Consider the following 24,593-nt stretch of genomic DNA (forward strand, 5'->3'; position numbering starts at 1 on the left):
TTTTTAAAGTGTATTTACTAGTGATATTTTCAAAAAAAAAAAAATTCACTAAAAGTTTTTCTTTTGAATGATTTTTTCGTGATGACTCAACGCGTCTCCAACGCCTCACATTTTCTTTCATCAAATTTGCGTAGACTTTTGTTGTTTCAATGTTTACATCAAATTAGTATCAAATCCAAGATATCTTAAACTTTTTATCAAATTGAGAATAGTTGTATTTTTCATCAATTTACTATATATAGCCATTGGAGATGCAGAGCACACATGATCACCAGACGACCGGCCGAATGTCTGATCTGTTGTCCTCCGATTGACTACCTCATTGCAAAAATCTATTTCAAAATTTGAAAAAATTACACTAGCCAATTGACTGACCGAACATCCCTCCGATCGAACAATGGCTTGATGAAATCTCATATTGCTTCGTTGGAACACGCGATATTATATGAAAGTTTTACTCAATTTTTTACTTAAATTTGATGAAGAAAAAAAAAAGTTAAACGTTGGAGATACTCTCACATGACCACAAGAATTAATTTTTAAATATTTTTTAAAATAAATTTTTTATTTTTAAAAATAAAAAAATTAATTTCAAAAACCTTTATATGTTGTAATTTATGGATCATAACCAAATATTATTAACCTCATAACCCATTCCGATTTGATATATAAATGACCTGAAATTACTTCAAATCATAATATGGAATAACAAAATACCATATTACCACTAAAAATATAATAAAGAGTATATAATAATAAATAAAAGTAGGTGTAACGGTGTAGCGTAGAATAATGGCACAGAAGAAAAAGATTCTCTAGACTAGTACCCACCACCACCCTCACCCCCCACTCTCGTGTCATCTGTTTAGATCGAATTTCTCGAGAAGCGTGTGGTTTTTTTTTTTTTTTTTCTTTCCTTTCCTTTCTTTTCTGTAAGTGAGAGAGATAGAGAGACAGAGAGAGAGAGAGAGAAAAGAGCAGACATAACATATCAAAGGGGGTACCATTCAGCTCTTGTCTTTGTGTTTGTATTCATCAGCTTTCATCACACAGTACCCCCTGCAAATGTGTTAGATCATGACACTGTGGTTTGTCCCCCTCACCACACCATAATAATCGAAAAGTTATATAGCGGGTGTTTAAGAGGTTGTTATTTTAGTAGATTATTTTAATTTTTAATTATTTTAGTAGATTAAAATTTTTATATTTAAAAAATAATTTAATTTTTTATAATTAAATGTGATGTTTATAAAAGAAAAAATAAAATAATTTTAAATTTAATATGATATTTTGTCGTATTAATTATTTTAAGTCATTTGTGAATTTTAATTCAATAAATCATAAAAAACCCTTTGCCAAACGCCCCCATAATTTAACAATGGAAGTGTTTAGCAGGAAAAATTGTAACTTGGTTTAGGTTAAAATTTATAAAAAAATATAAAATAGACTAAAATAGTTAATGAGATAAAATATCACATTAAAATCATAATCATTTCACTTTTTTCTCATAAACATCACATCAAACTATGAAAATTGATCCAATCATTTTTTCAAATATAAAAATTTTAGCCTACTCCGTTTGGGAAGCAGGTTGACTTTTTGGCTTTTTAGTTTTTTTTGGCTGTTTTAGCCTGGGCTAAAAAGTTTGGTTTGGGAAAGGCTTTTTGATTTTTTGACTTTTTTGGTTTTTTTTGTGAAAGAATAATGTAATGATTATGGGTTTAATGTGATATTTTATTTTTTGTGGCTAAAATAGTTTATTTTGTCTTTTGTGGCTAAAATAGCCAAAAAATCCCTGTTTAGCTCTTGCCAAACGGTGCCATAAATAACTAAAAACTAAAATAATCTACTAAAATAACAACTTTCCAAACATCCACAATGTTAGGCTCATAATGTTATAATTTTGAAAAAATTGTACTAATTTCTTTTAAAGTTTTAAATATATATATATACTAATAAATTTTATAATTTTAATATTGTTAGACTTATTTATTTTGATGATTTATTTAATTATGTTTTAATTTATTTGGAAGAGAAAAATAGAATCACAATTTATTTTGATGATTTATTTAATTATGTTTTAATTTATGCGAAAAAGAAAAATAGAATCAAAATTTATTTTGTCCCATTATTTCTCACCTAAACCTTTATTCTAAATGTTGTTACAATATATTTAATATTTGATTAAATCAAAAGGTTCGAACAACCAAAAAACAGAGGTTCAAACAGACCAACACAGCAGCAGACCAAAAGGTTCAAATAACCTAGAACAATAGAAGGCCAAAAGGTTCAAGTGAAAGATATTCAAATTAGTAATGATGGAGTGGAAAATATTCAAATGAATACAATGGCTATAAACGGCTATAAATTCAAATGAATACAACGGCTATAAACGGTTATAAATTCAAATAAATACAACGACTATAAATGGTTATAAGTTTCATTATATATACCAAAACCTCTAATGTAAACAAGTTACACAAAAAAATCAAAAAATATTCTTTGATCTATAATCACTCATATCTATTCTCTGAAAAGTGTTCTTCAATTTTTGTTTACATCATCTTTCAAAAATTATACATTGAGACGTATAGCTTTAAGCCCATTTTTCTTGTGTGAGGTTTACAGAAAAATCAGAGTATCATTTTTATATATATCTTTGAGAGATAATTCTTATAACTTTCTGTGAAAGCAAAAACACCTTCTTTTTAACCTTGTAAGAGTGTAGTACACTCAGTGTTCTTGATTTAGAAAGTCTGTATAAAATCCGTAGAGAATTGCTCCATCTGTGAAAAAGTTGTTAGCACCCTATGACGCTAGAGAATAGTGGAAAATTTCAAATGAAGCTTGAGGAGTGGACGTAGGCCGAGTTGAAATCGAACCGCTATAAATTTGTTTGCCTCTCTCTCCCTTATCTCATTATTTTATTTAAATTGCCACAGCTATATTTCATATTTTTATTGTGCTAAAATCATTAATTAGCATCGTTGTTAGAACACTTGTTTTAATTATTTTTATTTCATCAACGATATTAATCTATTGTGCTAGCCATAATTTTTATTAGGGTATTATTATTTTTAATTGTAAAAACCTAATTCACCTCCCTCTTACGTTGTCTTTTGAGTAACAATTATTATACTGAACTCCTTCTTAATAAAATTGAAGAGATCAAAATTAATAAAAATAATATGAAGATACAAAAATATACTAGAAAAAATATACATTTTAATATAACAGAGATAATAACAATATTTTTTTTATTCATACAATGAATAAATTTATGATAAAAAGGAGAATAAGTGTTATATAAATTAAAATTTTGCAGGAATTATGTATAATTATATCAAATTTTTATGAAACTTGTTATGTTTCTCTAAATGGTAAGAGAGATCAATATAATTTAATCTATATTTTTTCACTTATAATTTTCTCAAATCCGAATCACCAATCAAGAGCCACATGATTGTTCATAATCCCTTCCTAAATATGAAGGTCCACACAATTATCTGACTCTGACACTTAGCCTAGAAATAATAAAAAAGGCGCCCGTTCCAGAAGTTTGAAATTAAGGGTTGGTTTGGGCTGTCCTAAAAAAGTGTACTTTTTGACTTATTGGTGGGTTTGGATTGGGTTTGGGTTAGATTTGATGTGATGTGTTAGAGAGGTGATGTGATTTAAATAAGATGATGTGACTTAAATAAGATAGTGACTTTTTGACTTTTTGACTTATTTAGTACATGCCAAACTAGCCCTAAATTTTCTAAATCCAAAGATTCAAGTGTTGATTTTCTTTGTCTAAAAGGGTAAATTCTTATGAAATGACCAAAATAGCCATATAATATATACACTTTTATCTCTTGTAGGGTTGAAAACGAACCAAGACAAGTTTAGTTGAGCCGAAACTCGACTCGTTTACTTATAGAGTTCGTTTATTGAGTTTGAACTCGTCTTGATAAGGAACTGAGCTCGAAATCGATTCGGTGCGCTAATATTAATGAAACTCGAGATCGGCCCAGCTTGACTTGATACATTTTTTTTAAACATTATTGGCATTATTTAAATAAAAAAAAATTTATATTATTTAATATATAAATTATGTATTTATACTATTATTTATATTTATTTATATATTAAATAATATATAAATAATATATTTATTATATAATTTAGATAAAGATAAATGAACAGAATTTATGCGAACTCGGCTCGTTTATTAAACGAGCCTAATATACAAATTCGAGTTCGGTTTATTTACTAAACGAGAGAAATCAGGGTTTATTTACTAAACGAGAGAAATCGAGCTGAACCCTTAACGAATCAAGTCAAATTCGTTCATGAACAACTCAATTTATTTGCAGCGCTAATGTCTCCGTTCAACAAATCTCTCTTTCCCCTTCTTCTCTGACCTCACCACCACCGACCCCAATCGCTGTCGACCTCCGTCACTTCCACGACTCCTTCTCTGGTGGCTTCCTCATCCCCTCTCTCGCTCTCCTCCCTCACCAAAACCCTAGCCTCCACCTCCTCCGTAACAACCGTCGTTGGATTCAGTTCTGAGATCTCAGATCTAGACCCAGCCAAACAGTCTGGGACGTGAACGAGGAGACTAAGCTTAGATAGAGATGAAGTCTTTGACGTAACAGTGTCGTAGTGCCAGAGACGGAGGATCTGGCGGTGTCTCAACTCAAGACGCAACCGGCAGCCAAGAGTTATGAGTTCTTAGCGCCCTCTCTCTCAGCCCTCTTCATCTCTCTGTTTCTCTTTCTCTTCATGAGATCAAGAAGTACCACAAGATTACGGAGCTCTTGATCTGAAAGCTTCAAGACCGATTTAAGGTTCAAGACCAGTCCAAGGTTCAATACCGATCTAAGGTTCTAGATCAGCCCCGCGCGACACTCTAGGAGGCGTAGGAGGCTTGTTTGGCAGGTTTTCTTAAACACAGAACAGAATTTTGAGGGGTTTTTGTGTGTGTGTGTGTGTGTGTGTTGTTGTTGTTGTTGTTGTTGTTGTTGAACACAGAGGTATGTTCTTTGAAATCTTCAGATAGAGAGATAAAAAGGATCTGGATGTGTTCTCTGAAACTAACAGATATATATATATATATATATATAGAGAGAGAGAGAGAGAGAGAGAGGATTTCAAGGCTTAGATCTGAAATCAAGACTTAGATCTGAGCTCAGATCTGTGTTCAAGGCTCAAATTTGGAAAGTCTTCTTCATGATGATGATGATGACTTTCCATAATTTTGAACAGATAGCTATGGATGTATGAATTAATGTATGTATGTAATTTGCACAGATAAGATATAGCCAGATAGGTACCTATGAATGTATATATGCAATTTGCACAGATAAGAAATGGACAGATAGAAAAATTGCTTGGTCAATTTTAACAAATAGGAAAAACTAGGATAAGAATTTCAGCATATAGAGTGGATGTTTGGGAAATTATTATTTTAGTAGGTTTTTTTTTTCAGTTTTTGATTATTTTTGGAGGTTACAATTTTTGTGTTTGGAAAGATAGTTGGATTTTTTGTAGTTGGATGTAATGTTTGTGAGAAAAAAAAATGAAATGATTATGAGTTTGATGTGACATTTTGTCTGGATTTATTTTTTAAAATTTTTTAACTTATTTTGTTTTTTAGCAAAAACCTAGCCACCCCCAAAAAAAAAAAATCACTTCCCAAACACCACCAGAGTTTCACACAAATAAAAATTCAACAAATAAAATTTCAATAGATAAAATAAAAAATTTCAATAGATAGAATTAAAATTTCAACATATAGGAACAAATAGATATAAATTTGAATAGATAATAGCAAAAATTGAGCAGATAAGGGAAAAATTTTGAACATATAGGGAAAAAAATTAAACAAATAAGAAAATTTTGAACAGATAAGAAAAAAAATTTGAACAGATAGATATATATTTGAATAAATAGTCAACAAAAAGTCAATCAGATAAAGAAAAGTCAATAGATAAAATTGGAAACAAAATATCTTATTTTACAAAGTATGAACCTCTTACCAATAAAAAATATTCACTGGACATATTGTCTTATACTCTCCTTAGATTGGATTTGCTATCAATTTTCTCTAAAAAAAAATTCACAGAATGATACACAAGTATAAATGTAAAAGAAAAGTTTCATATCTATGATAATTTTACAAATACTAATAATTAAATGCATAATTTTTTTTTCGTAAATATGTATTCTTGTAAAAAAAAAAATACTAAATTGTAATTTCTCTTGAAAATAAAGGAATGAAATTCACAAAGGTAGAGCTCACGTACAATGCTTACCTTTTGTTTCATATTTGTATCTTTTTTTTATAAAAATATTTTGTATACTTGAATTTAGCAGAAGTTATTTGGTAATTTTAGAATAATATTTAAAAATGGATGACATTTGTTCAATTAACTATCAAAAGTGAACATAAAAGTGATAAATCTTAATATTTTAGCTAATAAAAAATAAAAAATTATTTGTGAGACGTACTTTCAAAACTTAATTACAAAATCATGAAAAATATTATAATTTTATTTTTTAATGCTTATAAAATTTACCACAAATTAAATCATATTTTTTCAAATACGCATTGATGTGAAATTATTCCAATAAAAAACAAGTTGAAAAATTATATTAATTTTGCCCCGATACCACCATATAATTTTCCCTCCAATGGAATCGCCAAGTCTGGACTTCACGGACTGCACCGTAGATATCTCATTCTCTCTCATCATTTTCACTCTCTCTCTCTCTCTCTCTCTCTCTCTACAATGGTCCAAATACAAATTATAGTGTAATCATTTTTACCTGATGAATGGCTGTAAAGGCATTACACTTTTCTTTTTTAACACCTTTTTCAAAGATCAAGTTTGATTGAGTAGTATCATCATATCTCTTTAAGAAGAGTTAAAATGAACTTTAATTAAATCCAAAAAGCATGTAATATAACATACATAAATTGAATTTAAATTAGAACGATGTTGCCTCTATTGAATTTTGACTCATCCAAATAATTTAAATTTATAGATATCAATTGTTCGATCGTCTAATCGGTCAATTGTAATTGACAAAAGTAATAATTGTGATTGACCAATCGTTTGACAGATATCTAACTGGTCATTCAATTTATAAAATTCAGGTGAAACACGCAAGTTCAAATTCGGTGTATCAATCATTTTTTTATAAAATAATGTGTTTAATTTGAACATCATATTTGAAATAAAGAATTCTCTAAAATGACTTTTAATTATAAAAATATCACCTTTAAATAATCCCAATAAAAATTATAACTTTTTGCTAATAACTACTTAAAGTTGCCATTAATTTCTATGGACATGTACAAAATACATCAAAACGTGAAAATTTTGTTGAAGAATATGTAAGTACTTTGAAAAGTGTGAAATTGAGAAATATTTTGAAATTCAAATTTTTTTAACATTTTATTTTTTTAATAATAATTATTGTGTTGACGTTAACCTTTTTCATTGAAAAAAAATGATGCATAAATAATTTTTTTAAACAAAAATAACATTAAGAATAATATGATAGTGAAAATTTTAAAATTATAAGTCATGTTTTGGTTTGAAATGAAATATGACAAAACATCCTATGATAATTCTATATAAAAATAAATAAATTTTGATATGACAATCATAATAAATAAATAATAAAAAGTTAAAAAATAACAAATTATACAAAAAGTTAAAGATTTTATTTTCTTTCTATTTTTTAAATTTTTTCTGTAAAAGGTTAAAAAGTTATCACAAACATATTAGTTTTTTTCACCACATAGGGTTGTTTTGGAGAGATGCGTAAAAGTTGACTTTTTAACTTTTTTAGCTTTTTTTATTGTTTCACATGAGAGGTAATGTGACTTAAAATAGGTTAAAAGTTGACTTTTAATTTTTTATGCATGTTGCTAAAATAGCCCATATTTTAGCTAAAAAGTCAAAAAATTTACTAAAATAATTTATTTCCAAATGAGGTATATCTCTTACTAACCTAATCATATAATTCTCAACAATATAAATATTTCAGTAATACTACAAATCTAGATTTAACTATCCAAAAATTATTTAAAATTGTCATCTTGTACTTCATATTTATTTTACACTTGAACCCACACTATATAAATTTAATCTGAACCATACAATATTACTCAGGGTAAATTCCAGGCACTTAAACTATGGTTCATAGCATTTTTCTAAATTTTTTTCATTAATTAATAGTAGTAATAGCTTTGCTTCCTATCATATTATTACCTCTTTTGACAAGTAATTTTTCACCCAACTTATTAATTGCTGATTTGAGTTAAATCAACCTTTTATTTTATATACATTTTTTCATAATAATTATAAAAAAAAAAAGGAAAGAAAAGAAAAGAAAAGAAAGGAGCTTTAAGCTGCTACCAATATAAAATATTTATTCCATGAGTATAACACTGAAGCAGCTTATCTCTCTTCTTAAATTACACTTTTTTTTTTAACTATAATGAAAGAATAACTAGATATACATACATACATATATATATATATATAGAGAGAGAGAGAGAGAGAGAGAGAGAGAGAGAGAGAGAGTGAGAGAGAGAGAAAGTGGTCCATCTGAGTCTATGGCTGACGGACCTTTAGGAGAAGCCGTGCAAGATAAGGAATATGAGAGACAGAGAGAGAGAGATGAAACACAGCAACTAGCTTTCATGGTATGTGGAATTGTCTTCTAAAAGATTCGAACGAGGTTGGGACGAAAGATCCGAGCAAGAAGTCTTTTAAGTTTTAGAGAGTTGAAACCAAGTTTATTTTGTGGGCTTCTCTCTTCATTTTCCGGGGAAGTGTTGTAGGGTATTCTGTTCAACAAATATTTTGTTTTTTCTTTGTTTTTGTCAATACTATCACAGTTTTTTGAGCTAATACTAGTTTGGGACACAACCCAACCAGTGACTCCAAATTCAGTTACACAATGATGTCTGATGATGGCAGTCTCTCTTCAATTCCATCAACAATCACAGGGTTTGTCACCCAAGAACCAATTCCAAACCCTAACCCTAATTCAAATCCGGCTAAACGAAAGAGAAATCTCCCAGGAACACCAGGCAAGCACTTCAACAACTTCAAATTTCAAAACCCTTTTCTAGTTTTTGTTTTGTTTTGGTTTTTTGGAATTGTTTTCTTGATGGGTTTTTCAATTTCCCAACAGATCCAGAAGCAGAAGTGATAGCTCTCTCGCCAAAGTCTCTCATGGCAACGAACCGATTCGTATGCGAAATATGCAACAAGGGTTTTCAAAGAGATCAAAACTTGCAGCTTCACCGAAGAGGTCACAATCTTCCATGGAAGCTCAAGCGAAGAACAAGTCAAGAAATCAGAAAGAAAGTGTATCTTTGCCCCGAAAAGAGCTGCATACATCACGATCCGTCGAGAGCCCTCGGCGACCTCACCGGCATCAAGAAACACTATTCTAGAAAACATGGCGAAAAGAAGTGGAAGTGCGAGAAATGCTCAAAAAAGTACGCGGTTCAGTCCGATTGGAAGGCTCATAGCAAGATTTGCGGCACTAGAGAGTATAAATGTGACTGCGGAACAATCTTCTCCAGGTATTCATATATACGTACTTCAATTGTATGAGACTATTTTCTTTAGTTCCATGTATGATTAGTTTGTCAAAGAAATAAATGCTCACCTGGTAGAATATTCCAATTTAATGCGATAGAGAAAAATTAAATAGGTCGGATTCAGATCTGCTTCATTTCATTATCAAAAAACTTTTATTGTAAGTTGATTTTGATTTTTGACAATATGAAAAACAGGAAGGATAGCTTCATCACACATAGGGCCTTTTGTGATGCATTAGCTGAAGAAAGTGCAAGATTCACTTCACTTCCAATAACACAAAATATGAATTTCAGAACAGACCAATCAATCAATGGGGCAATTACTAATCTTCATCAAGCTGCCGGAAACCCCCATTTTCAGGCGGTGTTCCGGCAAGACCTTGTCGGGTTAGATTCCGGCCAGCTCAACATGGATGCTCAACAAAAACCTAGGCTACCACTTTGGTTAGACCATGGAAATTCTCATCTTCGTCACCAACCCATTGGAATCACTGGCAATTCTTCCAATGCTTACTTGCCATCGAATTCCGTGGGCTTGCCGGAAAATATGTTTGGATTGTCAGCAGCTCAGACCCAGTGGCTCAATCCCAACCTCTCATCGTCGGTTTTGCCGCGGGTTTTAAAGGAAGAAGAAGAGAGCAAAGGTGGTTTGTCTGAAACGATGACCACTTTCTACTACAATAATCAGAATCAGAATGAGAATCAAGCTCAAGCTTCCATGTCTGCAACTGCACTATTGCAGAAAGCAGCTCAAATGGGCTCAACCAGAAGCAACAACAACAACAGCAGCAGCTCGGCTTTGTTCGGAACCGGGTTTGGGCTCGTGACCTCACAATCTCTCTCAAGTGTTCCCGATTTCAATTCATTTAGCCAGAGCAGGCATGACCCAGATGAGAACTTAAGTGAATTGATGAATTCGATGCCCGGTTCGACCCCGGGGACTGGTAATGGGGATGCGTTGTTCTTGTTAGGTGAGCATCATGTTATGAACTCATCAAGCTCAGTAATGGGTAGCACAGGAAATTTGGATTTGGACCATTTAATGCCAAACAATGGGAAGCAAAGCAAAAGCAAACCCAGTTGTAATGAAGTTGATAGAAGCATGACTAGAGATTTTCTTGGTGTAGGAGGTGGTGGTGGTGTTCATGGAGGCCTAGGAAGGCCATTATTGCAACAAGAGCTAGCCAAGTTTGGACCAATGGGTTCAGCCATGGACTTGACCCACCACCAGTATAGTGGAAGTCACTGAGATTCAAATATGGTAAGTCCTCCCTTTTATTGTAACATAGATTTCAAGATTAATAAAACTGTGATACTTCATACACTCAATGTGTAATTTATGAAGTTGCTTATAGTTATCTTTTTATTTTTTTAAATTTGTGTTAGAGTATTTGATATTGTTTTTTTATTATAGTTTATAAAATAGAATAATTTTAATAAGCTGAAATGGCTAATCATTGAAAAGATGATGAGAGAACTTTCAGCTTTCATTTTATAATTATCGACTTCCAATTTGTAAAAATTGCGTAAAAAACATGCTCCGTGGGTGTAAATATGAAAAAAATTGCTTATTGAGAAAATGGAAAGAGATGCTTTTAATTTTATTTTTTTTGGATTATTAATTTTTAATTTAAAAAAAATACATCAAGGTGACTCAAAGTGTATAAAAGAATGCGACTTTGAGGAGCAAGTTAGAGATTAGTATTTGAATAATATTAGAAATTATGAAAAAATTATTATGATATGTTTGATGAAATTTTTTTTTCATTTTATTAATGTGTAGTATTTTATTATATTTGTAATCAAATAATAGAAAATCTTTAATAATTATCTTTAAAATATTTTTTTCATGATCTCTAATATTACTTTAATATTTTTGAAGCATTTACATATTGTGCTTTAAATAAGTATTATAAGATGAATGGTGTAGAGTATTATTTTAAAATTGTCAAATAATTCCGATTTTTCTCTTTACACAAATCAAATAATTCTCTTATATGGATGATATTCAAATGAGTGAATTATATTCGATTTTATAATATTTCTAATACAATAACCTCACGGGGGGAAGGAGAGAGAAAGAGAGATCTTGTGACTTGTCAGAGAAGGGGGCCATAGCATGTTGGAAGAGAGAAAAAAAACAAAAAAACGAATTTGGCAATCACAAGGCGGGCGTTCTTGTACTCACTCTCTGCATGTGGAAAATTTAACCTTTAAAGGATTTGATTTAAAAGAACTCAGTGTTGTCTTTTCCCACTGCAAAAGCTTTTATCAAAGAATTAGGATCCTCTTCTTTATTTGCTGTGTTATTGGACTTATTTTTGGTCTAATTTTAATAATTTAAATTGTTTATATTTTAAAATTTGTTAAATATATTATATTTATAAAAAGTTAAATTGATTGGATATTAGAAAGTATGTGTTCGGAAAATTATTTATTAAATTTTTTTAAAAAAAATAGTTTTTAGTTAGTTTTCCGAACACATACTTTTTGATATCCGATCAACTTGATTTTTTACAGGTATAATATACTCAACAAATCTTAAAATGTAAACGGTTCAGATTATCAAAATTAAGTCTAAAAGTAGACTCAATAACCCACAAATAAGAAGTCAAGTAAGAACCTCAATGAGAGAATCCTGATTCTTTATCAAAAAGGACTTGCATCCTCTCTTATTTCCCTACAATAATTAATTTTGTTATAAATTTTATACAAGAAGATCTAATTTAATGATTTATGTTTTAAATTAAATTAAATATTTTTTCTTATTCTTTTATTTTTTTGTACTTTTCTCGTAAATAATTAAAAAATATTTTTAAATATTTTAATTTTTTTTTACCTAAAGTCATTTCCCTTTACAATATTTATAGTGAATCAAACAAAGTATAAGAGCCAATTATAACTTTGAGAATTGTCACAAGTCATAAAAAAGTAATTCCGTTGTGAATTCTCTTATCCTGAAATAAGTGGTTTGCTTTTCACCAAACTGAGAAGGAGATTGGTCAAGCTATCCGTAATGTGTTCCAGACATTTTTGTTAAAATATTGCAAGGAAAAAAAAAATGCTATTATTGGGAGGTCGAACTCAATGACTTTAATTTCTTGCGCAGTTGTGCATACTTTTCAGGAGGGGTTTGTTTGGGATACAAGGGGTCATGTGATGGACTCATATTTAGCTTTCAGTTCGAATTGACTGACTCCGCAGTGAAAGCTACCAATCCTTGATTTTCTTATTCCAAATTCTACAATATCTATCATGTCTATTATTGGTCATCAAACATGGCATTAGAGAGATTAGGTCCAAGTTGTTTTCCACCTTATTTTCCTTCTTCAAACTTAAGCTTTTTTCTTTTCTATATTTTTTATTATTAAATTCAGCAGTCAGAAGATTTTAGAAGTTGTCCATTTTTTCAAAATTCTCTTAACTATTAGGAAATATTATTTTTATTTTTAATTATAAAAAACGTATCACTTTCACCTTTTTCAAATTATCTCAAAAAAACGTATTTGTACGATTTCTGAATTTATAAATGAGAGAAATAAAGTAATATTCGCTAACAGTTAAGGGATATTGGTCTAATTAACTATTTATTTTATTATTTGTTATTATGAAAGTATTTGGTGAGAATGGGTAGAAAAACTTTTCTTTTTTTTTTTTTTGAAAAAAAAAATCCACTGAAGACTATAAATAAATAAGTAAAAAAAAATATATTTTTTTTAATTTTGTGTGTGTGTGTGTGTCTCTCTAGTGACTATTTTTTGAAATTTTATCAATTTTTTTTAGATCCCCCTCTCCCCCTCCCCCCCCCAAAAAAAAAAAAAAAAAAAAAAAAAAAAAAAAACTAAAGACAAATTTGAAAAATAAAAATTATGACATTTTAAACTAGGCCTTGGTGCACTCAAAAGGCAGTGTGGATGTCGACCACATAACCAAACAGGAAACTTAGTTAGAGAGCACGCAGGGGCACTCTGACGATCAAGCCAGTCAAATAATCTCTCAAAAATACCAAATAAGTAATAAACTCACAGAATAAAGCGTCTTAAATAAAAGCATACCTTAAACACACGGGGGTGCCTCAATTTTATAATGGTTAGTGTCCAACTTCCCCTAGAAGTTTCACTTCATGGACTCTATCATTTACAAGGATAACATCTATTACAACTCATACTATTCAAATTAGATGAACTTCCTCAAGAGTCCCATCTCTATCCAAATAAGTAGCTTAATGTCATCTAGGACTCTTGTTCTCTATCCGAATATCACAGATTTAGATATAATCACATCATATCTTGACGACTTGGTCCATACACGTGGCACCTCGGCTAACAACTTCTGCCACATGGACAACCCAAAAAATGTCCCCATAACTACCTCGTAAGTTCTATTACCTCGGCAACCTGAGGTGACGGAACTTATATCTTCTGATTTTCTAACATGTCAGCTAAACAATATGTTAGAGATACTCATCCGACTGAGATCATGACTCATCGGTTTCATGAAACAAGGAATCAAATGTCCACTCATCAAAAATCAAGAATTCATCCAAAATCAACATCTCAACCGAGATTGCATTACTAGCTGAGATCATGACGTGCTAGTTCAAGAACATCAAGATTTGAAAAATGCCGTCTCAAAACAAACTCAACCGTCATACCAACATCATGACGTGGCACCTCTTTATTGGTTTTCAATACGTCTCGTAATTGACACACGCTTCCTCATCAGCCATCACCTAACATCAACCATCACACGTCTCCCAAGAAACTTGAATCATTTCAATTTGTCACATCTTTCCATTCCAACAAAACCTTTTCATTTTTCCATTTTGTCTTTCTCTGTGTCCCCAGACTCTCTTTCTCTTGGCCTGTACAAATCATCATCGTTGTTCTTGAAACATTAATTGTTATAAATAGTCCATGTGTGCCCAAGGTTCAAACTCTACCACCTGAACCAGACTAGTAGCCAAGCACTTCATTAGTTGCTCCACGCATCAACCCATCATCTCAATGGTAGTGTAAACACTGACATAGTGACAATCTTGCAACTAGAACCAGGAACAAGAAACACAGAGGTCCTAAGCTCCCAGCCTTAGATCTTGATAATCCTCCAATCGCCTTATCTGCAAGTAACCATCACCGTAACCAATGACAACATGTTTCACCGAACTCTTGTCATGGTCTTGCTGACATTCCTGATGTCATAACTGTGCGATCCACTCCATCTCCTTATAGTCAATCCAACATGCTCATGCCTTCAATAACTCAACATCTTAGAAGAGAAGCACATGAAGCAAAATGACCAAATTACTACTACCAAAGCCGAGGCATGGAAAACCAAGGCCATTGCTAAAGCCATTGAAAAGAAAGTTGTCGAAGTTAAGAAGAAACTAGTAAAGGCACTAACCAGCAAGGCACTAACTAGCCAAGAGTAATCGCCAAGACCTATCAAGAAGGCCAAGCTTCTATCCGAGATCAATGTACGAAGCAAGTCAACATCTCAGATAAAACCATCATCTCGGATCATGTCATCTCAGGTATAGGTGTTATCGGATACCTTCATTGTAACACTCGCCTTTGTAATTAACTGTTACTTTTGTGGCTTACCTTAATTATGTGTTTCCATGTGATTTATCTGTCTTATATGTTTCCATGTATGGGTTAATTGTGACTCACGTGCTCTCTGTTGACAGATATGTTAGAATGTGAAAAGACCTGTCTGAATCGTTAAACCATAAGCTTAATTCACCTTTATGTGCTTATATTGGGCTGAACTAGAGTAGGCTATAATGAGGATTAATCTCATTTAAGTAAAATGGTTTACATTAATTAAAAACGGTTAAGCCAAATTAAACTAGATATTTTATATAGGTTTGAACTCAAGTAAGAAAAGAGAGATATAACCTGAGAGAGAGAGAGAGAGAGAGAGAGAGAGAGAGAGAATTCTAGAGCTTAGAGAACAAGGAGGGAAGGAGGGGATTAGAATCAATCTACCATAATTCCATAATCAAATGTAAGAATTCTTGTCCCAACCCTTGAGATTAATCTATCTTACACAAGAGGTTATAGAATTTGAGGTGAAATGGGAATTGGGTAATGTAGTTTGTGTCAAGAACCCTAAATAAAGATGTTCATGTTCATACATAGCATACATAGCATCATTCATGTTCCACTGGTAGATGATGGAAGAAATTCATGGATTTGAGTTGGAAAAGTTACAATTCTATGGTTCTTGATTTTAGCTTTACACTCAAAGTCTTGATCTTTTCTTTTTCATTGCCAATAGGTTTGTTTTGAAGTTATGCTTTTGGTTTGAACTTAGAAGTTGCTCATTCCTCATAGTTTAGTAGGTTTCAGGCCTTGATTTGTACAAATTTGAGTTTGGTTTTTTGAAATGTTGAAGTTCAAAGATAGAGCAGCTTTTCGGTTCTGCAACACCTAGAACTGCAGGTGTGAAAAACAGGGGAGAGGAGCTGCTCATTCTGCATAAATTGCACGTTTCGGTGCACGTGCGGTGGGGAGTGCCGCACGTGCGGCCAAGGCGCCCCACACCTGTGGCTGTCTGGCAGGCCCAATCTCATTTTTATGCTTCATTTTCCCCTTGTTTGGGCCTCCTTTAGCATGGTTTTTACATGTATTTGACATTCATATGCATTGCATGGGTATCACAAGCATTAAAAGAGAATAAGGAACAATTAGGCCAACTAATCAATAAGTAATGATAACAACTAGTGGGTTGCACGGTGAATTAAACGTGTTATGTTTATATGTCTGTGTAGGTCAAGCGCCACGTCCCAGTCATGTGTTTCGCGAAGCCAACTGTGAGTAACACTGTTGTAAAGATATGTTTAACTAAAAGTATTTCTTTTCTGCCTTATATTATCCTCTGTTCTAAAATGATTCTTCTGCTTAATGAATGATGATCCTATTTTTTTACACTATATTTGTGGCATCCTTAGCACCTGTTTACTATTACTATTACAAGGATCTTTGTTAGTTCCAATTCTTGGAACTCCTATTTACTATATTGATGGCCATGATAACTAATTGCCGGTCTTCATGACCATCCGTTCGGTCTTCAAGACCGCATGTACTAGTTTGCTATTGGATGTACCACGTATAATATTTATGCCATCTGTATGAGATATGGATCTGTTAAGTATATGATTTTGATTTTCTAAGTGATACTAAAACAGATCAATTTGCACGATAGCAAGGACACCATTCATGACCTTTTTACACTGTTGTTATTCACTAGGCTCTAGCTCATGAGTTTATATTATATGTATATGTAGGTGATCCAGTGCGAGAGGGGACTTAGTGGTATCGACCTTGCCCCACTTTTGTCAAGCTACCTTTTGTGTCTCACTGTGAGGTTCTCATCTGTTCGAGGCTTTGGATGGCTGGTGATCACCCTTTTGACAGTCACTCACATGTTATGAATAGTTTCATTTTACTTACACATATGTTGATGATGGGAATGTACTCCCTTTCTTGGTTGTATTTTGGCAAACTTGTTGTATCTTGATGTATTGATATGTATGTGTATATATATAACAATGCATTTTGTCTCATGTATGTTTTCACAGCTCGTTGGATGTTTTATTTTCTGATATATTAGCTTATGCTAGCCTCGATCATTTGATTGGTACATGAAGGACTTTGGTAATCACGGATTACTGGCCAGTTACGACATTAAACCTATAGGGACGGGTTTGGGTTGTGACATTCCTCTCATCAATTTTTTTTTGAAAATTTTACTGAGTATCACTTTCAAATCACTGACTTATTCTTCATTAACTTATCTTTTCTCTCTGCCCCCTAATATGAATGTAAATACAACTTAGGTTCATATTAGGAATACATCATTTGAATCTTGTCTAAGTCTGACTTAGACATCCATGACCAGAGTTATCGTTTTAGCTCATCTAAATAGAACACTTAAGGCTTAACCTTAGTGCGCCAAGAGTACTACCTACCTCGACTTTTCGTACAAACTAGCTAGATTACGGCGGTTTTGTCTTGTTTTTCATTGAAACATCACTTTAACTTAGCTCAGCTCTGCCTTCCCGACAAGCCTAAATTAAACGCATAGTTCCTCATTGGAACATCCCTTAATTTCAGCTTTACCTTCTTGGCAAGCCTAAGTTAACTGGCTCAGGAGTCATTTCCCACTCAAGGGTCATTCCTTCGATTTCATTTCAATGGTCATTTTCTTCGATTTATTCTTAACTTCGGTTGAAGTTATTGACATCATTAGAGCCGAGATCCAAATTTCATCAAGCCACATTCCAAGGCCTCGACAATCTCTTACCATCAAGATCTTCTAATCTCGAGTTAGCTTTGTTTTATCTCAACTCTGTTCGCCTCTGATAAGTTCTGATCTTTTCAAAATTGTTCACCTAGGTCAAACTCCTTTCATATTGGATTTGCCAACCCAGGCTGAGGCCTTCTTCTCTTGAATCTGTACACTTATGTTAAGCTCTTGTCTTCTCGGACTTACTTATGTAGGCTGAGATCCTGTCTTCTGAGATCTAGGAACTGCTCACCTAGGTGGAGCTCTTGTCTTCTCAGAACTACTCATCTGGGCTGAGATCTTGTCTTCTCGGATCTGGGATCAACTCAGATAGGTTAAGCTCTTGTCTTCTCACATCTGGAAATGGGGTAGTTCCTCCGCCATACTTGATTTCATTTATGAAAGTCGGAAAATTGTTAAGGAAATGATGTTGGGGCTACTTGTGTTATGTGTTGACTGTGTCTTCGAATAGTGCTAATGTGGAAACGATTCCTGTGGTCTGTGAATTTCCTGATGTATTTTCTAATGACCTACCTGGGGAGTTAATCGATAGGGAAATTGAGTTCACCATTGATATAGTAGCTAGGACACAACCAATTTTCTAAGACCCCTTATAGAATGTCAACTTTTGAATTGAAAGAGTTAAAAGTCCAACTTCAAGAGTTGTTAGACAAAAAGTTCATCCAACTGAGCACTTCACCTTGGGGTGCTCCAGTTTTGTTTGTAAAAAAGAAAGACGGGTCTTTGAGACTGTGCATAAATTACAGAGAACTAAACAAAGTAACTTTTAAGAACAAATATCCTCTACCCCGGATAGACGATTTATTTGACCAATTTCAGGTAGCCCAAGTCTTTTCCTAAATTGACCTTAGATCTGGGTATCACCAATTAAAGGTCAAAGCAGAGAATGTAGAGAAAACAACATTCAGAACTAGATACGGACACTATGGGTTTTGGGTAATGCCCTCCGGAGTAACTAATGCACCTGTAACATTTATGGACCTAATAAATAGGGTGTTTAAACAATTTCTTGATGAATTTATTGTTGTGTTTATTGATGATATTTTTATTTACCTCAAAAGCAAGGAAGAGCATGAACAACACCTGAGAACTGCCTTATAGAATTTGAGAGAAAAGAAATTGTATGCAAAATTGTCCAAATGTGAATTATGGCTCGACAACGTAACATTTTTGGGACATGTGATTGACAAGGATGGTATATCAATGGATCCACAGAAAATTGAAGCCATTGTAAACTGGCCAAGGCCAACCAATGTGTCTGACGTTAGAAGTTTTCTGGGACTTGCAAGCTATTATCGCAGATTTATGAAAGATTTCTCTAAGGTTGCCCTGCCACTCACTCAACTGACCCAAAAAAATGTACCATTTGATTGGAATGATCAACGGGAATCGGCCATTCAAGACCTGAAAACTAGACTGGTGACTGCACCAATTCTGACCTTGCCTATCGAAACCGATGGGTTTCAGATTTACAGTGATGCCTCCTACAAAGGTTTAGGATGTGTACTGATGCAAAATGGTAAAGTGATTACTTATGCCTCTCGTCAACTTCGACCACATGAAAAGAACTATCCGACACATGACCTTGAATCAGCAGCCGTGGTGTTTGCCTTGAAAATTTGGTGACACTATTTGTGTGGTGTGACTTGCACGGTGTATACCAACCATAAAAGCTTGAAATACTTTTTCACCTAAAAAAAACTGAACATGAGATAAAGACGATGGCTTGAATTGATCATGGATTATGACTTGCAGATTTTGTACCATCCAGGAAAAGCTAATACAGTGGTGGATGCCTTGAGCCAAAAATCTATTGGAAATTTGTCATGTTTGCTTACAGGCCAGAGAGAATTGTTATGTGACCTAGAGAAAAATGAGATTGAAATTGTGTTGCGTGAATAAGGTGGAATCCTAGCTGCCATTTCCGCTCAACATGCCATCATTGAAGAAATTAGAAAGAAGTAACTTGAAGACGAGTCTCTGAAGAAAATTACCAGCGAGATTGACTCAAAGCCAAGGCCGGGATTTGTGTTGGAGAACAATGTATTGAAAATTCACGGTAGACTTTGTGTACCAGACTATTCTGAATTGAGAAAACGTGTTATGACTGAAGCCCATAACTCTAAATTTGCTATGCATCCGGGGAATACAAAGATGTATCAAGACTTGAAACAGAATTTCTGATGGCCTAGAATGAAGAAAAGTATCGCTGACTATGTGGCAAGATGTTTGCATTGCCAACAAGTTAAAGCTGAACATCAATGACCTGCTGGATTGCTTTAGCCGCTTCCAATACCAAAATAGAAATTGGAGCACATTACGATGGATTTCATTGTTAGATTGCCTCACTCTACTCGAGGTATGGGTTCTAGCTGGATAATCGTTGATCGTTTGACTAAATCTATACATTTCTTACCTGTTAAAACTATTTATAACGTGAACAAGTTGGCTAATATTTATATGAATGAGATTGTGAGGTTGCATGGGGTGCTAGTATCCATTGTATCTAATAGGGATTCGAAGTTCATGTCAAGGTTTTGGCGAAGTTTACAACAGGCTTTGCAGACTGAACTGAAGCTAAGCAGTGCTTATCACCCATAGACAGACGACCCAACTGAATGAACCAATCAAACCATGGAAGATATGTTGCGGATGTGTGTGTTGGATTTCTAAGAGAATTGGGAGACTTATCTTCCGTTGGCCGAATTTGTTTACAACAACAGTTATCACTCAAGCGTTGAAATGGTTTCTTATGAAGCTTTGTACAGAAGGAAATGCCGTTCTCCAGTTTGTTGGGCCGAAGTGGGTGATAGACTATTATTGGGACCAAAACTTGTGCAAGAAATGACAGAGAAAGTGAAACTGATTCAACAGATATTGAAAACTACACAAAGTTGCCAAAAGAGTTATGCGGATGTCTGAAGAAGAGATAGAGAACATAATGTCGGGGATCACGTGTTTATCAAAGTAACTCCGATGAAAGCCCAAACGCAGTTTGGAGTGAAAGGCAAATTGGTACCGAGATATGTTGGCCCATATGAAATCCTTGAGAAAATCAACCCGGTGACGTATCGGGTAGCCTTACCACCAGTGATGGAACATATGCATAATGTTTTTCATGTCTTAATGTTTCGGGACTATCTACAAGATCCATTACATGTTATTGAACCAATACATGTGCTTTTGAAGGATGACTACACCTACGAGAAGAAGCCAATTCAGATTGTGAACCGCCATATCAAAAGATTGAGGAACAAAGAAATCCCCTTAGTGAAAATAGATTGTCAAAACCACGAAGAGACATATGTAACATGGGAGACGGAAGAGGACATGATAAAGTGATACCCTGATTTGTTTCCTTTGGACCCGATATTCTTTCGAAATGAAGGTAATTCGAGTTTGGAGGACCAAACTCTTTAAGAGGAGAAGACTGTAACAACCTGACCTGTGATTAACTGTTAAACCATGATTAAAAATGCTTAATAAGTAATTAAGATGAAATCTTGAGTTACTTCCATGTGCATTGCATTATTTGTGTTTATATCTGCCTACTGTAGGAATATCTATTTGTGTTTATGTTTTGTTCTGCGAATTGAAGGCCTTATCGACATCCGAGCAAGAAATTGACTTGATTTATGTGTTATTTGGGATTTTTAAAATTTTATGATAGGTTTAATTGAACTTCGATTTGGAATGAAATAATTAGAATAAATTAATGATACTTAACCATTCTTAAACCAATTTTGATTAAGCCTTCTTAATTGAGCCTATATAAGGCTATTTTGACTCCATTAATTCCTTTCACACCCTCACTTCATACTCTTCAAGCACAAAATGTGAGAGAAAGAAAGAGAAGGAAAGAAATTGAGATCAAAGTTAGAAAATAGGAGAATTGTTAGGAATTGTTGAAGAATTGAAGAGAATTTGGGAGGTGAAGCTTTTACACTTGTGAATCTAAGACTCTAGGTAAGAATTTTGTCCTTAAGCTTTGTAATCAAGACTTTAGTGCAAGAATTCTAGTGGATGAAGTGTTAAGCATGGAAATTAAGCTAGGAATCAAGGAATGTAACTCATACCACACATGCATGCATAATTCATGAATTTCAAGTGTTGATTTCAACTAATCCTCACATACAAGGGCCTATTCTTGTTCAATTATGGGAGCTCATGGTGAATTTACACTTTAACACTTCATTTGTGCATGGTTTAGAGGTTTTGAATTCATATCATTACAAGCATGTGTAGAGACATGAAGTTTCACTTTGATTTTGGAGAATTGATTTGTGTTTGGGCCTTAGTTTTTCGAATTAACCATCATTTCAAGTTTTCCTATAAGTTTCCAAATGTTTTCTAAAGTTCTTGGCCAAAATGAACAAGATTGAAGCTTTGAAATCGAGTTTTGAGTCGTGAAAAGCAATCTGGAAATTCCAGATTCTGCATCTCCGCTCAAGCGACAAATCCTGCGCTCGAGCGACCACTCTGTGTTTTGTACCTCCGCTTAAGCGACCAAAAGTTGGCTCGAGCATAAATTGCATGCTTCCAGAATTTTAACATTTTTGTAGACCGCTCGAGCGACGAGAGTTGCGCTCGAGCGAAAACCTTAGTCTCACGCTAAAGCGACCATCTAGCGACCGTTGAGTAAAAAATTTAAGCAACCAGTGCTTTTGCAGAAGTTTGCAAACAGCTCAAGCAACCACTCTGGAACCTCTGCTCGAGCGAAAGAAGTTGCGCTAGGGCGAGGCCCCTGTTTTCAGCATATTTGCCTAAGTGTTTTCAAGTGCATTTCAGCATCCTCGTTGCATCCTAGGCATTCCTAAGTCCTAGTTAAGACATAATAATGAGGATAAGAAATAGAAACACACCGAAAGAAGAAATAACTAAGTTAATAATTCTGGGTGTGTAATTTAGTACGTATTCGTTCTGTATCTGTGTAGGTCATGCGCCGCAAGTTAACTGATTTGTCTGCTCTGTTGTTTTGTTTAGAGCCATCTATGAGTAATAACTTAATAAAACTATGTTATTTATTTTCTGTATGATGCAATAAGATCTGTTTTATGGACCAATTATGTTTTGTACAATGAATGATAGTCCATATATTGAAAACTATTCATGGCAACAATTCCATAGCATCAAGTATGTTATCTGTACTCGGTACTGGAGGTTCCTTTATGGAACTGACAAGTATGTTATCTGTTCCTAGTACCGGAGGTTTCTTTATGGAACTGACAAGTATGACCCTTAATACTTTGTATTTGATTTGTTAGCGCTAATGGATGTACCCCATATGAACAAGTATGAATTTTGATTTCCGTATACGATTCAAGCAAGATTATGAAAACGAATTTGTTTTTATTTTCTAAATCTGTTAGGACATCATTCATTTAACCCTTTACTCTGTTATTATTCACTGGGCTTCTGCTCACTGTTATATTATGTATGTAGGTGAGTCGGCGCGTGACAAGGCCTAAGCTACTGCCTGGTGAGTTTTGGGTCGACCAGCTACCAAGCCTCCCAAGGAGGTTCCCGTTTAAGAAGTCAAGTTTTGTGAACCATGCTTAGAGTTGTCTTGTGTAGAATGTTTTGTTTTGTTTTTGTTCATCCACACACCTTATACGGCGCTGCAAGACTTATGTGGATTTGACGTCATATATGTATATATTTCATCAAAGTTTTAAATTTTTGTCCCATGTATGTCAGCACAGCTCAATGGACTGCATATGTTTTTGCTTCCGCAGCCTCTAATTATATGTTAATCTAGTCAGAGGCCTTTGGTAATCCAAGGGTTACTGGTCAGTTACGACCCTAAACTTATAGGGGCGGGTTTGGGTTACGACAGAGCGGTATCAGAGCACATGTTTTACCGCACACACGGGTCCATATGAGCTTAGGATGTCCTAGTAAGAAGTAGAGGCGTTTAATCTGCATGTGTGAGTGTGTGTGTTCTTTAAATATGAAAATTGAACCTGACCATGAACAAATGAAATTGAAATAAATGATCTGAATATTGTGAAAATGATTATTTGCCTATGTTTATAGTGCTCTGTTTACCTATAGCAATGGAAAATACAAGAAGTAATGATGCCACCGAATCCTTTGAGGCTCGCATGAGTCATATGGAATATATGCTTGCAGCTCTGACTGAAGCACTGATACAACAACAGAGGCAATAACCTTTGCCCCCTCTGCCTCCACTAGCACAACATGAGCCAGATACCAATGATATAATCAACCTGACTCAGAAGTTTATGAAGATGAAACCGTCAACTTTCTTGGGTGGCATTGAACCCTTAAAGGTAGAAACCTGATTGCTCGAAATGGAGAAACTATTTGAAGTGTTTCCTTACTCCGAAACACAAAAAAAAATTTTGGCCACCTACACGTTAAAAGATGAAGCTCAGAGATGGTGGTTACTAATCTGAACTAATAATGGGAACATGACGTGGACTTAGTTTAATGAGATTTTGTACAACAAGTATTTTCTCCAATGCTTCATAGATCGAAAAGTGTCAGAATTTCATGAAATTATGCAAGGCAGAATATTCGTAGCGGAGCATGAAGCTAAATTCACTGAATTGGCTCGATTTGCTCCACACATGGTGGATACTAATTACAAGAATGCACGAAAAAGCATTGATGGCAGAGGCCATTTTGGCAGCAAAGAAAC

At 33.7% G+C, this 24,593-nt stretch overlaps 2 protein-coding genes across 4 annotated transcripts; both read left to right on the forward strand.

Annotated features, from left to right (window-relative positions):
* The first annotated feature begins 8,451 nt into the window (after window positions 1-8,451).
* Window positions 8,452-17,186, forward strand: LOC114272213 (zinc finger protein JACKDAW). 3 transcript variants are annotated; one of them, XR_003632610.2, is made up of 5 exons: window positions 8,452-9,097; window positions 9,202-9,598; window positions 9,812-10,877; window positions 16,392-16,433; window positions 16,908-17,186. XR_003632610.2 is itself a non-coding variant. In XM_028213879.2 (4 exons), exons 1-3 carry the CDS (start codon window positions 8,965-8,967, stop codon window positions 10,863-10,865), a joined length of 1,584 nt encoding a protein of 527 aa, XP_028069680.2. In that variant the 5' UTR covers window positions 8,452-8,964; the 3' UTR covers window positions 10,866-10,877; window positions 16,908-17,186. The 3 variants fall into 3 exon arrangements, 2 of the variants coding, with proteins under 2 accessions (XP_028069680.2, XP_082755262.1); XM_028213879.2 differs by lacking the exon at window positions 16,392-16,433; XM_082899136.1 differs by lacking the exons at window positions 16,392-16,433; window positions 16,908-17,186 and adding an exon at window positions 12,726-12,967.
* Window positions 17,187-20,905: 3,719 nt separating this feature from the next.
* Window positions 20,906-21,271, forward strand: LOC114272230 (uncharacterized). The gene has a single exon (XM_028213892.2). It carries the CDS (start codon window positions 20,906-20,908, stop codon window positions 21,269-21,271), a length of 366 nt encoding a protein of 121 aa, XP_028069693.2.
* Window positions 21,272-24,593: the final 3,322 nt, after the last annotated feature.

The sequence above is a fragment of the Camellia sinensis genome, chromosome 12 (assembly GCF_055761805.1).
Source record: "Camellia sinensis isolate YWXY chromosome 12, ASM5576180v1, whole genome shotgun sequence".
Classification (NCBI taxonomy): Eukaryota; Viridiplantae; Streptophyta; class Magnoliopsida; order Ericales; family Theaceae; genus Camellia; species Camellia sinensis.